The following is a 13394-nucleotide window of genomic DNA, read 5'->3' as shown; positions in this document are numbered from 1 at the left end:
ACTAATAAAACACAATAAAACATTGTAATCAATAATGCTATTGTTTTGTTTGTGGTTAAATATTTATTATATTTGAGAGATGCAAGACTGTAGAGCTCTTTAAAGAACAACGCAACAGGTTAGTACTGGAGACAAGCTGCTTCCCAGTCGACAGTTTAGAAGCAGTTAATTAAATGCATCACGTGCTTACCTAGAAGTTGAGAGAAGCGTTTTCCGCGTTTATGCTGTTGCCATCTAGCGGCTAACTGAGGAATTCGATGAAGAAGGTGAAGGGTGAGGAAGTCAAGAAAGCTGAGTGTACGTTGCAGGTCGGAAGAGTACTTGGAAGTGAGAGGTGCATGGCTGTCCAAAGTTAGTTGCTGTTTCGAAGTATGCTACTTCCTGACACTTAGAACACAATAAAGGTATATAGGCTATTGAAATCAGTCGTATATATAGGGATAGGCTCAGGGACGGATTATGGGTTGTGTGGGCCCCTGGGCAAAACGTTCGCGAGGGCCCCCCTCACCACCACCACCACCACAATTCAACACCCTCCCTCCATGTTTCCATCAGAGGCCCTATAGGGTCAGGGGCCCTTGTAGGCAGAGGATCAAAGAATGTAGGCCCTCTAAAATAGACAAACGAAAATACATTGTTGATAAGCGTTGCAAATTGTTTTGGGCTAGGGGCCCCACGGGCGCCCTGCACCCCAAGGGCCCCTGGGCAGCGGCCCCGCTGGCCCGGTCCGTAATCCAAACCCTGGATAGGCTGTATCACGAATATCTCTTATACTTTAAATACCTGTTGGATTTTTACACTGATTCAAGTTGTTAATAACCTTAATTTTAAAACAAGATGCCCCTTGGGATTTGATCTTACTCACGTCACTCATCCAACAAGCGCCTCATGCGAATAGTAGGCTACTCGGTCATTGGTGCTTCGGTTCTTCACCAACTGATTTTTAGCGGAAGTCAGTAAACGCTAGCAACCGTTCTTGCCATAACGTTTCACTGCTGCTGAAGTTTTTACTTAATCTAGCAAATGATACTGTTCAAGGCAATAAATTAAGAAAATATATTACAAAATGTAACTTACTCCCCGTCGGGGAATCGAACCCCGGTCTCCCGCGTGACAGGCGGGGATACTCACCACTATACTAACGAGGAGATGTATGTACAATATTTCTATATGTTCATGTAGACGACTACTAACACTCGAGAGTAATCAATGATTGAGTTTCTTGTCATGGTGGTCCTTAAGAGAAAAGAAAAGTACATCTCCGCTGATATCAGAGCAGCCATATAACTTTATATTAAGATGATACTTAAACGGGAAATTCCATGAAGAAACACTGTCACCAAATCACAGTTTCGCAATATTACATTGTGCGACGTAATACAGTGTAAGTAACCTACGTGAAGTCGGTAATCAAATCAAGAAAAAAAAGTGGGAAAGAAAATTTTTCTATTATTATATGGCAATTTTTTTTACTGGCCAAACTGAGTCTTTTTTTGAAGCCATAGTATGCACATTAACCAAATACCGAAAAATAGTGCAAATCTCCGGTAGCCCGCTTCACTTGCGCTCCACTATGGGGCAGTAACAAGCAGAGTTCGCGTGTAGAAGGAATAAAAAAAAAAAACCCACACAGGACAGCATCAGTCAATCCCAACTTCACAAACGCCGGAGAGATGCTGTAAGCATGACAATAAACATCTTTATCCAAGGGAACAGCTGCAAGTCACAGATGCCGCGCCTAACAAAGGTAAGGTCTATTCTGAAGTTCAGACCTATACAGACGCAGACTATCCTTGAGTTGATTTTTTTCGGGAGATATATCAACTTCAAAAGTATGAACCGCATTATATCTATATCTATTATGACATTGTAAAAATCAGCTGTTGATACTGATGCATCACAAAAGTAATTAAAATGATTTTTCATTCTGACATAGGTCTATGTTCGTTCGGACGAGGATTTTATTATATGATATAAGTTTTAAATGAAAACCTTGTTAAAATCTATGGTTAATTCTCGAATCTAAGCCACACTTCACATATAAATCAAACTTTCATAATTAGGCTATAATGGAACATAGCCTACAACACCCAGGTATCCGTGGAATTTATGATCAGGCTATACGTTTGTGATAACAACAAAATAATTCAACATATAGGCTACATACATACATATATATACACACGATATATATAGTCCTATTGTGTGATATTGCCTCCTAATTATAGCCAAACATATCGCCATAGGCCAACATCAAACTATTTTCATGTAACACATTTTTTGGCAGTTTGCTTGTGCTTACTGACCCCGCCTTGAGCCCATCCAGAAAGATCCCAAAAATAACCGACAAGCAAAGGTTGTAAAAATCTGAGTATGTTTAGTTTAATGTAATCAGAAGCCGAATTAATAACGCAAATAAATGATCTAACCGAAAGTCTGTAGTCGGGAATATCCGATAACGTCTTTGACGTGCAGTTAAGATAATCAGAGGAAAAATCTTGTAGTTTTCTTATATGCCTAAATTTATATGATTGTGTCTATCCGGTGATTTAATGATGAATATAACGATTACATATTAAATCAACACTCCGATGAAGCAATTGTTATATTACTAGGTCGAACATTTTCACTATGTCTGGTTCTTTTTTTTTTATCCCAGATTGAACAAGTCATTGTGGCGATGCAAGATCCCGACATGGGGATAAAGATGAAGAATCAAAGACTGCTAATCACAGTGATTCCACATGCGATGACAGGTGCAAGATACATATTTTACTTTTTAAAAGTATTTCTTTTTACCGCCCGGCTTGTCTTACCGCCGGGAGTGAGTGCCAGGCACGCTGTCCCGGGGGCCGGGTCCTAATGGTAATTTAAGCCCTTCACAGGAAAGCCCATACATCGGCGGTCTTCAGGAATCCTGTGCATTAAGACTGTCATCGATCTCCTTGCGCTCATATTTATTTATGTAATTTATTTATCGAGTTCAGCGTTTTTGATTTATGACGGCTTAATGCATTTCTCGACTCTAACTAGATGCCTTCCTCGCTGTGCCTTCCCAGGAAATGATATCGTGGAGTGGCTAATTCAGAAGTACTCCATCATGGAAGAAGGTAGGGCCGAGAGAGGTCTGTAGGGTAGCGTTACCTGGTGCTCTTATGTGAGGTTAATTGATTGTTTTTTCCCTTCATGACTACGATGGCGCCCCAGCTGGCGAAAGACGTCATCAGTTTTTTTTGTAATAAAATAACAGAAAAAACTACTGTCTTTTGAATAATAAACACAAATGATGTACTTGAATTTGTCATCCATATACAACAGAAGATTAGCCTAGCTGCATTTATGTGTAGGCATATGCAATTCACAACGTGTCTGACAGAAGCATGTTCTGTTCTATTCATATTGCTGAGCCTGTGAATGAATACGTGAGCTTATCCATAACATAGACACCCCCTTCGCCTGAAGCTTTTGGGATTTTCTTCCCCTGGCGTCAATTTATCTGCTGAATTATTTATGTTTCTGTTGAGAGGCTATTAGTACAAATAATCTTTAGACCAGTCCCGAGTCGCTTCTCTGCGCACGGTGAGCTGTACGGTTTGATAATCCCGATGCAAACGTCGCTGACAGCCAGAGGCAGTCAATCATGCCTGGAGAAATATCATTATCCGTCTCCCTCATTATGCACTTCTGGGAGACGCTGTTCTCCTGAATTCCCGGGCGATGCAGGTGAGGTTTTAAATAGCAAGGGAGCGGGCATCCCTGATTTACAGCCCAGATTGGAACATAAGTCGGAATGGAAAGGAGGGGACTTTTAGGCAGTAGATGGCAGATGCATTAACAGACTTGAATGTACACTCATGGGCAAGAAACCTGTTGCCCCGGTAAGCAGTTGCGCCTTCCTGTAAACACCAGGCTTCCCCCTAGCAGCGCTGTTGCTGCGCCGGTCTGAGCCCCCCGGGAGCCTCTAACGGCCAATGGCAGCGGAGGCAGCCGGAAAGTGGAAAGTCCCAATTACTCGTAATTAATTATAGTTCCGATGAGGAATGCACCATCCCCGCGGCTTATTCTGTGGGTGCATGTCCACGTTTTTTCCAGTTACTTGCTATACCGTAAATAAAATATAATAGGCCTACTCTGTGTTCTAGTGTACTAGTACTCCACTGACATGAATTTAGAGAATTAGTAAATCTGGGATACACGAAGTGAATTTGTTTGAGCTCTGAGTAGTTTGCGTGGAAATGAGTGACCACTTTATGTGTTTTCAGAGGCACTTCATGTGGGGAATCTGATCGTGAAGCATGGCTACATTTACCCCCTTAAGGACCCCAGGACGCTTGTCCTGCGGCCCGACGAGACGCCGTATCGCTTCCAGGTAACCTGAAAACCACGGTTTCCTGAGATGGAGGGGAGCGCGAGAGGGTGGTGGCCATGACTGGGCACGCATATCGTAACTATTCGTTGGAGAGACTGGAATTACTGTGTAGGACAGTGTTTCTTAATCTGGTCCGGTCTCCGGAGCTGGGAGGGTGCAAAAACGTGGATCATCTGTGGGTCGCCGAGGACCGGATTGGGAAACACTTATGTATGAGAACCAATGCAAGTTAGAGTAGCAAAATGCCCTCCACCCGCCCTGTCCCTGACATGTTAAATCATGAAGCACTTTTGTCACGGCGCTTTTGAATAGTTTCAAATGACAACGTCTCCTGTTCTGCCAGACTCCATACTTCTGGAGCTCTCAGCAGTGGCCAGCCTCCGAGCTGGATTACGGTGATTACCAATTATTAATCACGTGCTCTCCTATTACATAATTATTTCCCTTTACTAGAATAATAAAAAACACAGATTCTTGCCATGTTTCTCTTTTGCTGTCCTAAAGCAATTTATTTGACTAAGAAGAATATCAGAAAGCAAGGGCAGCTGATAGACTATGAAAAGGTAAGAGATTTTATTTATGTACGTTTCAATGTTATTCTTATTCACTGGTCTGAAGCACTGCATGATGAGATCATTTGATAGCTGAATGCTCATGGGAGTTTTTCTTAGACAAAATGTTCTGAGGGCAAAAGGAAAAATGATTGGTTCAGAGAGATAACCAATTAGATTGCAGATGAGGTGGATCCAAGCAACTAGAGAAGGCAGGAGCAAACAATAAGATGTCTTGTTCCCTCCGCCTCTAGTTGCTTGGACCCACCTCCTCTGCAATCTGATTGGTTATCTCTCTGAACAAATCATTTTTTCTTCTGCCCTCAGAACATTTTTGTGTAAGAAAAACTCCCACCAACTATGTGCATAGTAGGGTCGCACATAGACATCCACCAGCTTGCCGCCATATTGCGTCAGGGTCAAAGCATCTTAGGTTCTCTTCAGTAAGGGGGTTTGTGAATCCGACGCTGCCAGCTGATATCCTGGGAGGGGTTCTGCCTGTGAGTCTTAACGTGAACCCATGCGGCAATGCAGCCAGCCGTGTGACCTGGCAATGTCGCATTTAAACATTGTCCCGGCAGGACAGCTACAACATGTTGCACAAACGGATCAACCACACCTGGGACTTTGTGGTGATGCAGGCGAAGGAACAGCTCAGGTAAACCCCACCCCCGTCTGGGGACACTGTCGCATCGAGCTATGAAACCAATTTCATAAATGTGCACAAGGGGACAGATGAGAATGGATGAATAAATCTCATATTAACAGGATGATGATGAGTTACCTAAATTGAAAAGTAACATGGTGTATGGTCATAATCTCCCTCCTATCTGCTAAATCAGACCCCTGAAAAAGAAAACAGAAAAATGAAAACCCTACCTTGCAGTTCAGTGATTACCGCTATATGCTAAGCACTATTACCCAGCATGCTCTCTGACTCTCCATTGGTTGCTCTCCTCCAACCAGGGCAGCCAAACAGAGGCGCAAGGCGGACCGCATCGTGCTGGAATGTCAGGAGCAGGCCTATTGGCTCGTCAACAGACCGCCAGTAAGCCCCTCCCCCGAAATCTGAAAACCCAGTAGGCTGTGAATAGAGTGAGGCACACACTGGGTGAATCCGAATTCAGTGCACCCTGGCATCTCGAATATCCCCTCAGGCTGGGGGCGAATCTAGGAGTTTTTTTAAGGTTGGTGGGCGGAGTAGCGTCTCTGAGGCTAGGGATCTGTGCCTGCAACTGGAAGGTTGCTGGTTCAAATCCCATGAATGCCTGGAGTGATTCTACTCTGTTGGGCCCTTGAGCAAGGCCCTTAACCTGCAGTTGCTTCATCCTGGGTATGACGTTAATCTACATCCAGCCCAATAAGGAGGTCCTCCAATTTACAGGGGAAAACGTGGGGGTTGGTGGCAGGATTGGCACTCCAGCCACTGGTGTGGTGCTGAGGTATCACCCGCCACATGGCTGCACTCAGGTTCTCATCCCTGAGGTGGTTTGTCATGTGTTGGGTGTGGCAGCATAATCATTTACGCGGCCAGCCTTATCATTACCCACTGCTCTGTTTTGACTCGGTGAGTGTCAGGAGAGGCGGCATTCTGGAAGCCAATCATCTTTCAGCTGGGGCTGGTGCCCCTTTGGCCCCGCCCCCTGTATTTACCCCTCCCTCAGCATCCGCTCCTTTTACCCTGATCACTATTATGAGATCGTCTGTGAGGGTTTTCCGGTGTGGTCTGGGCCTTGAAGACATAGGCAGTGTCCCATTCCATCACAGAGGGGGGGGGGGGCATTTTATCTTCGTTAAGTAAGACACACAGAGTGTCTCCATGCATACTTTGTGGGGGGGGGGGAGAATATATCACTACAGGCCTGATAACCCACTACTGCTTCAGTGTGATCATGAAATATTTACTTAGCTGGGAAGAAGCCTATGTGCTGTGGGACGAGAGCTTTCAGCAGACGCACAGGACAGCAGGCTGCGGGGAAGAGTGGCCGTACCCTCGCTGAGTGTAATTTGGAGTTCATGAATAACACAGGAGAGTGGAGAATGAAAGCCTGGGAGAGGAGAAGAGTGGGGTGTGTGGCTGGCTGTATCCTGGCAGTCACTGGGACCCCGTTCTGCTGGGTGAGCAGCATCTCCAGCCTTGAAAGAGTCTAGACTTCATGTTCAGGAAGAACATCTCTCAGGGCTAATAAGCATCAGCGTTTATGTTGGCCATCAGCCCCATCCGGGGCGGCATCGGGAGGTGGGAACGGCAGCCGCGCAGCTGCGGATCACGTCCTAAATTATTTTGCAGATGTACATTTTATTGAGACTGCCCCTAGAGCAGTTGGGGGGTTTGGGGACTTTTTTCAAGGGTCCAGTGGCGATGTCACGCTGCTGACTGTGGGATTTAAACCGGCAACCTTCCAGTCTTAGGCAGCGACTGCTCAGCCACACACAAACCCTCATTGATGAAACCCACCGTTTTGACGTCAATCGGACGGAAACACAGTTTAGCCAAAAACCACGCAGTGTCGGGGCTCCCAGTCAGGTGCTGCTCGTGTGTAGAAGGCGTCCTGCGGAGGAGATGCTCTGCGCCCCGGTACAGCCTGGCTGACGGGGGAAGCGGGGGGATTTAAACCAGCAGACGACAGAACAGCCGCTTCCTGCCTCCTTTCTCTCTGCCTGAGAAGCACGAGACGCATCGCTAAGGCTGGTGATGCATGAATCTGGGAGGAAGGAGTGTGAAGAGACCCCCCCCCCCCCCCCCGCCCCGCTTGTTGGGCCTTTTAAACGAGCTGGAAGAGGATCCCACCTCCGGAATACCGGATCCATTATCTGACCTCTATTCCTGCGGCTCAGCCTTAATGCTGCATGTTAGCGGATAGATAATGGATGTAATTGCAAATAGCAGCGTAATAATTTGCCAAATAGTCTCTCTGCTGTTAAATCCTGAGCTGATCTGAAGCACTTTAATTGAGATTTAAGGAAACCACGTTAAATCAGAATGCATTCAGAATCCATGTTTGGTTAGTTTATTCTGTAAACTAGGGTTTACAGAATGGATACTCATGGATACTGTGTTACCGAATGGTCCTTTTGGAAAGCTGTCACACTGCCCCCTACTGGGCAGTGTCACCATGGGCTGTACCCCGTGGCATCGTGGGAAATGTGGCCAGTAGTGTTAAGTGGTGTTAATGCAGCGTTAGACCTGCTTGAGATAAACGAGCTCACTCTTCACCTAAAGTACACCTAAGGATTTCTCACCCCCCTGATTTTCTGCAGCCGGGAGCATTCAACGTGCAAGACCAAGGCCCTGAGCGAAGGAACCGGCATAACTCCCGAGTGCAGCTGGTTTGAGCTTTTTATTAAACATATACATTTGTTCGGTAATATAATATGCCAGTACCTGCTGTTTATCGCCTCTGTCAGTCACAGGACCGGATCCAGGCAGACAAGGCTGCTGCTTGTGGCCTAGACAAAGTCAAAGTCATGAAAAAAAATATGTATATAAATATCTATATATAAATAACATATATATGGCAGCTATAGGCAGAATAGGCTGTTGCTTTGGGCCCCCAATTTACCTGAGGTAGTGAAGTGATAATCAGTTTTCATGGTAGGAGGGCCTTCCAAGTAAAGCGTGTGTGTGAGTGTGTGAGAGCGCTTCGTTGTGCTGAACTTTCTGTCTCCATTCTTTTTCACTTCCTGCTCTCATTTTCCATGCTAACGTAAGTACATCAGCAGTCCCAAAATACATACTCGTAATAGTGCTATATTATGCATGGTTTTTAGACTGGATGTCTGCTTAGTAAAGTCAGTAACTGAGTGTGAGCAGGATTCCTACTGTCTGATTCCTAGCATGTGATTCGGTCACGGGAGTTGTACCCTCACAAAAATGTTCTGAGGGCAGAAGGAAAAGTGATTGGTTCAGAGAGATAACCAATTAGATTGTAGAGGAGCTGGGTCTAAGCAACTAGTGGAGGCAGGAACAAGACATCTGATTGGTTGATCCCCCCTCCTCTAGTTGCATGTATCCACCACTTCTACAATCTGATTGGTTATCTCTCTGAACCAATGAACCTTATGCCCTCAGAACATTTTTGCGTAAGTAAAACTCCCATAAACATGTGGCTCATAGCATGTTCAGAGATGGTTTTGTTTCTTTGTTCTTTACAGAACAGAACGCGGATTACTACAAAGGAGAGGTAAGCCTGACAGAATTTGGAGTGAACCTATTTCAGCTGATGGGATGGTTGCCTAGAACAACCAGAGAGGGTGATTAAGTGGGCTCTTAAGAATGCTATCATAAGAAAATTGCTGCTGAATGATCTACATCTGTTATTGTTTCCTTTTGTTTGCACTCTCAGTTATTGACAAATTCCGTTTAAGGGTACAACAGCAGGGCTCTTATCAGGGGTTGGAAAGCTTTCTTCATCATGCTGTGCCTTTTTTCTGACTCTTATCTTCCCCGTGTGATTTTCCATGGCTCCCGACACCAGATTGAACACATCAGGAAATCCCTAGGCCGCTCGAGGGTCAAGTCCTCCATCTGTCTGGAAAGGTTGGATAACAGCCTCCCCCACCCACCCCCAACACCCGTGATTCAGCCTCAGTCCCAGCATGGCTGGGGGGCCACTGGCTCCACATCAGGCCACATTAGTCCCTAACTGGGGGATATCTCTGGGTATTCTGTCTACTGTGCCTGATTGGTGGGGGGGATCTATTTCATGTTCATTCTGACAAAAATGCTGGGGGCTGCTCTTTGTGAAAACCTTACCTCCTCCTTTCTTCCTTTCGTCCATCTTTCACCATCAATCTCAGAGACACACATATCCTGGGTTAATGATGCTTAACTAGTATTGACACCAGTTAACTATTAAACTGAATTGAACTGTATTTAACTGCAAATAATTACTTAAAATAATATCGATCAGAAGGTCGCTGGTTCAAGCCCGGCTTCAGCACATTTGCGGGTCCTTGAGCAGGGCCCGTAACCCCCAGATCCCTGAGCACCGCTACGGGTGGCTGCCCTTCACCGCCAAGCTTTCTCTCACCTACGGAGAGCAAGATGGGGGAGGCGAAAAGAGAATTTCCTTATGGGGTTTAATAAAGTATAATCATTTCATCATCATTTCACTTCATTTCCAACTCCAGCTTGCTGGAATATGCCAGCATTAAAACTGAATATTTGATGACTTGCAAGGTTTATAAAGAAAGTAGCACTAAAACTGGGATTGGCTGGTCTTCTGTGTTCAGCTTCGTTAAGTTCAGCGAGCAGTACCTGAACCATGACCCCATGATGCAAGGCTGCCCCCCCAGCAATCCCTGGATAACGGACGACACAGCACTCTGGACGCTGAATGCCGATATGTGAGTGTGCGTTACCCCCCCATCCTGCCGCTTCAGGGCCACCCCCCACCAGAGGTAACTGTCCTCTCTTCGCTTTCATGCCTCCTGGTGTAGGGTGGAGACACCCACCAAGCTGCGGGTGGAACGATGGGGGTTTGGCTTCACGGAGCTCCTCAGGGACCCTCTGGGACGGTGCAAGTTCAGGGAGTACCTGGAGAAGGAGTTCAGTGGTGAGCAGCATGTAGAACCCCCCCAAGTAGATCAGTTTCATGGAGGCATTGTCAACAAGTAAAATCATATTCATTGTTTGATCGTTGTGGGCGGTGTGTGGCTCAGCAGATTCGGGAATCATTGCAGGAGGTCATCAGTTCAAATCCCAGAGTCAGCTGAGTGACCTCACTATTGGGCCGTCGATCAAGACCTTAAACCCAGTTACTCGAGGGACTGACTGACCCTGCCCTCTCAAAAAAAATGGATGTAGCATCTGCTAAATAAATAATCATGATCCCTCTATGAAAGGCAACTCCTCCAAATTGGCATTGTGATGAGAGGCTCCTGCATGTAACTGATGCATGTGCTGTTTTATTCACAGTGGAGAACCTCTGCTTCTGGGAGGCCTGTGAGAACATCCGGCACGGCGAGAGCGCCACGATCCCGCAGAAGGTGGACGAGGTCTACAAGTGAGTGCGACCTTGTGGCCCAGTGGGACGGTTTGCATCCCAGTCGTATTTAGAGCATGCCCTGATATGGCACTTGCACACTCCCTGTGGGACTGCAAAGCTCAGGCTCATCACTTCCTTCCCCCCCCCAGGCAGTTCCTGGCCCCGGGGGCCAGCAAGTGGATAAACGTAGACAGCAAGACCATGGAGAAGACCCTGCAGGGCATGAAGAGCCCACATCGCTTTGTCCTGGATGACGCCCAGATGCATATCTATTTCCTGATGAAGAAGGTAGGAGCGTTGGCTGTGCACAGCCATGACAACGGATGGCAGCTTCATTAAAACGGGCCCTCTGCCTCTCCTTTCGCCCGCAGGACTCCTACGCCCGCTATTTAAAGTCCGATCTCTACAAAAACATGCTGGCTAGAGCCATAGAACCACAAGAGACCAAAAAGAGGTAAACTACTATTTTCTATAAAAGGGGACTTTCTGTAATATATTCCATGTATTTTGTATAATAAGGGGATAAGACTCATATTGGTGTGGGGAACACACAAGTTCTGTTTCTGGTGTATATCTAAGTAGCTGGGGTTGTTAATGATTAATTCCAGGGATTTTTGGGCTTAGTGTGAACTGCTGGCTTCGGCTTAGCCTCGTCACTAAGACTACACAGAGTTGTGTAACGTTAATTGCTTTTGCGTCCCCTGTGATGCTCTCCAGTTTCTGTTTGTAATTCCACGGTAGTGTTCCGAGTTAAGCATTTTCCAACATGGCTGACATATTAAAGGCAGTGCTACAAGTGTTAGCACAACGCTAATGGTGACATGTTCTCCTTCCCATCATGCCCCAGCGTCTTTCCCTTTGTGAGACGCCAGCGGCACTCCAGCCGTAACCCTGCCCTGTTCACCCAGGCCTTAGAGGACAACAGCAAGACCAAGTCCCTGGGGTCGCTGGCAAGTCCCACAGCAGCCTGCTCTTCCTAATATTGCCTCCTGGGGGGGATGCACTCTGAGCTCACTGCTGCCCCACAGAGGCTGTTTCGGGGCAGTGCTCTGCTGCTCTATTTGACGCAGTCTTCCAGGTTTTTTTTTTTTTTAACATTGGATCTATTTTTATTATAGTGTCATGTTAAATGAGAACAGACTAAATTATGGTTTAGATCAGAATTTTTAAGTGAGAAAAGTCCTGTGTCTCTATATAGAGGAAAAGTTTATTTCATTTAGTAACAGACAAGCCATAGTTGAGCCAAATATTGCCTTATTACTAAGTAATAAACATCTGCATACAACTTTCACTGAAACAATGGGTGTAATAGATAAATAGCCGTTTTAAAACTTGGCATTTTGCTCAGTGCTTATAATGTGGATTCTGTGTCCCATATTCCAGATCAAAACAGTGCACAGTATCGAGCCTGCATCATGTCCGCTTTAGATTCCAGTTGCTTCTCCTGTCCTTTGTTCATTTACTTCCTCAGCATTTCTCAATAAATTAAGCAAGTTTTTAGTTCACCTTTAGTGGAGTTCTGTCACTTAAATATCAATTTGGAATAACACAAGTGTCGTACTTCTCAAGGTACCTTTCTTTTGGCTTATAAAGTGCATGTGTTACTCTGAGATCACTGACCTGCTGGAGATGTGGTTCGGAACCACGTGATGAAAGCATTTCAAGAACATGCTTGCAGGTCATCTCGAGTTCTTTTTTTTTCCGCGGAGGGAATCGAACAACAAAAGGGATTAGCCAGAGATCCACGCCGCACGGACTTGCTGGTTTGATGGGAAAGGGACCTAGATTTACTGGAAGCACAAAGAAAGCAAACAAAATGCTACCCAACAGACAGGCAGAACAAATCGGTACAAAAGGTTTCAGTCACCTGTCTCCCCTCCCCCCAGGACAGCACCCTCCTCCCACAGCCTACCAACAATACATTATACTATTATACCGTGTCTTGGAAAAGTACTGGAATCCTACTTAGTGTTTCAAAAAGCAGCATATTTCTAAATTAACTATATCCCCGTCCCTGAAAGATAAAACTGAAGATTACCTAGAGTAAGATGAATTTCTACTGCATCTCATACGTTCATTGAACACCGAAACTTTCTTCCACACTGTGACATCTTTTAGAACTAAATTTTCTACTATGTTGATCTTTAAAATTTTCCATTCGGCTCCAGTCTGAAAACATGGGTCTTGAATAAAATATTGAGCTGTGAATGTGAAGTAGACAGTGTCACGGTGAGGAATGCGTCAGGAATATGGGACGCGTCAGGAAGTTTCTGTCCATTACCAAAGCCTGGGATATTCATTATTGATGGTTTGTTTATCAGCTGCTGAAGCTCACAATGGAAGCCCAATACTAAGTGTTTTGAATTAGTGAAGTTTACATGTTTTCCCTGGGTACTCTAGTGCCTTCCCATAATGCAATGCGTTTTTGTGAGCTGGCAAACCCTGAATTGTTCTTAATGTGTGTGTGTGTGTGTGTGCGTGCCC

At 45.5% G+C, this 13394-nt stretch overlaps 1 protein-coding gene and 1 non-coding gene across 3 annotated transcripts; one reads left to right on the top strand and one right to left on the bottom strand.

Annotated features, from left to right (window-relative positions):
* Positions 1 to 1076: 1076 nt before the first annotated feature.
* trnad-guc (transfer RNA aspartic acid (anticodon GUC)) lies at positions 1077 to 1148 on the bottom strand. The gene has a single exon. It is a non-coding gene; the product is annotated as a tRNA-Asp (tRNA).
* Positions 1149 to 1636: 488 nt separating this feature from the next.
* On the top strand, positions 1637 to 12421 carry rgs11 (regulator of G protein signaling 11). 2 transcript variants are annotated; one of them, XM_023822022.1, is made up of 17 exons: positions 1637 to 1747; positions 2660 to 2756; positions 3060 to 3110; positions 4263 to 4369; positions 4713 to 4764; positions 4874 to 4932; positions 5502 to 5578; positions 5887 to 5968; positions 8182 to 8250; positions 9081 to 9104; positions 9399 to 9460; positions 10156 to 10269; positions 10363 to 10478; positions 10841 to 10928; positions 11060 to 11198; positions 11282 to 11364; positions 11758 to 12421. In XM_023822022.1, the coding sequence occupies exons 1-17, from the start codon at positions 1685 to 1687 to the stop codon at positions 11888 to 11890; spliced, it is 1416 nt and encodes a 471-aa protein (XP_023677790.1). In that variant the 5' UTR covers positions 1637 to 1684; the 3' UTR covers positions 11891 to 12421. The 2 variants fall into 2 exon arrangements, with proteins under 2 accessions (XP_023677790.1, XP_072561184.1); XM_072705083.1 differs by having other exon boundaries at positions 1721 to 1747; positions 3034 to 3110.
* The last annotated feature ends 973 nt before the right edge of the window (positions 12422 to 13394 follow it).

The sequence above is a fragment of the Paramormyrops kingsleyae genome, chromosome 22 (assembly GCF_048594095.1).
Source record: "Paramormyrops kingsleyae isolate MSU_618 chromosome 22, PKINGS_0.4, whole genome shotgun sequence".
Classification (NCBI taxonomy): Eukaryota; Metazoa; Chordata; class Actinopteri; order Osteoglossiformes; family Mormyridae; genus Paramormyrops; species Paramormyrops kingsleyae.
The sequence above is the reverse complement of the archived record's forward strand: the minus strand, read 5'-3'. Positions and strand labels throughout refer to the sequence as shown.

Excerpts from the sequence above, each read along its gene's own strand:
- rgs11 (XM_023822022.1), top strand. The coding sequence starts at position 1,685 with ATGACAATAAACATCTTTATCCAAGGGAACAGCTGCAAGTCACAGATG. Across the intron at positions 4,370-4,712 it reads AGACGCCGTATCGCTTCCAG|ACTCCATACTTCTGGAGCTC; the intron begins GTAACCTGAAAA and ends CTGTTCTGCCAG. Across the intron at positions 4,933-5,501 it reads AGCTGATAGACTATGAAAAG|GACAGCTACAACATGTTGCA; the intron begins GTAAGAGATTTT and ends TTGTCCCGGCAG.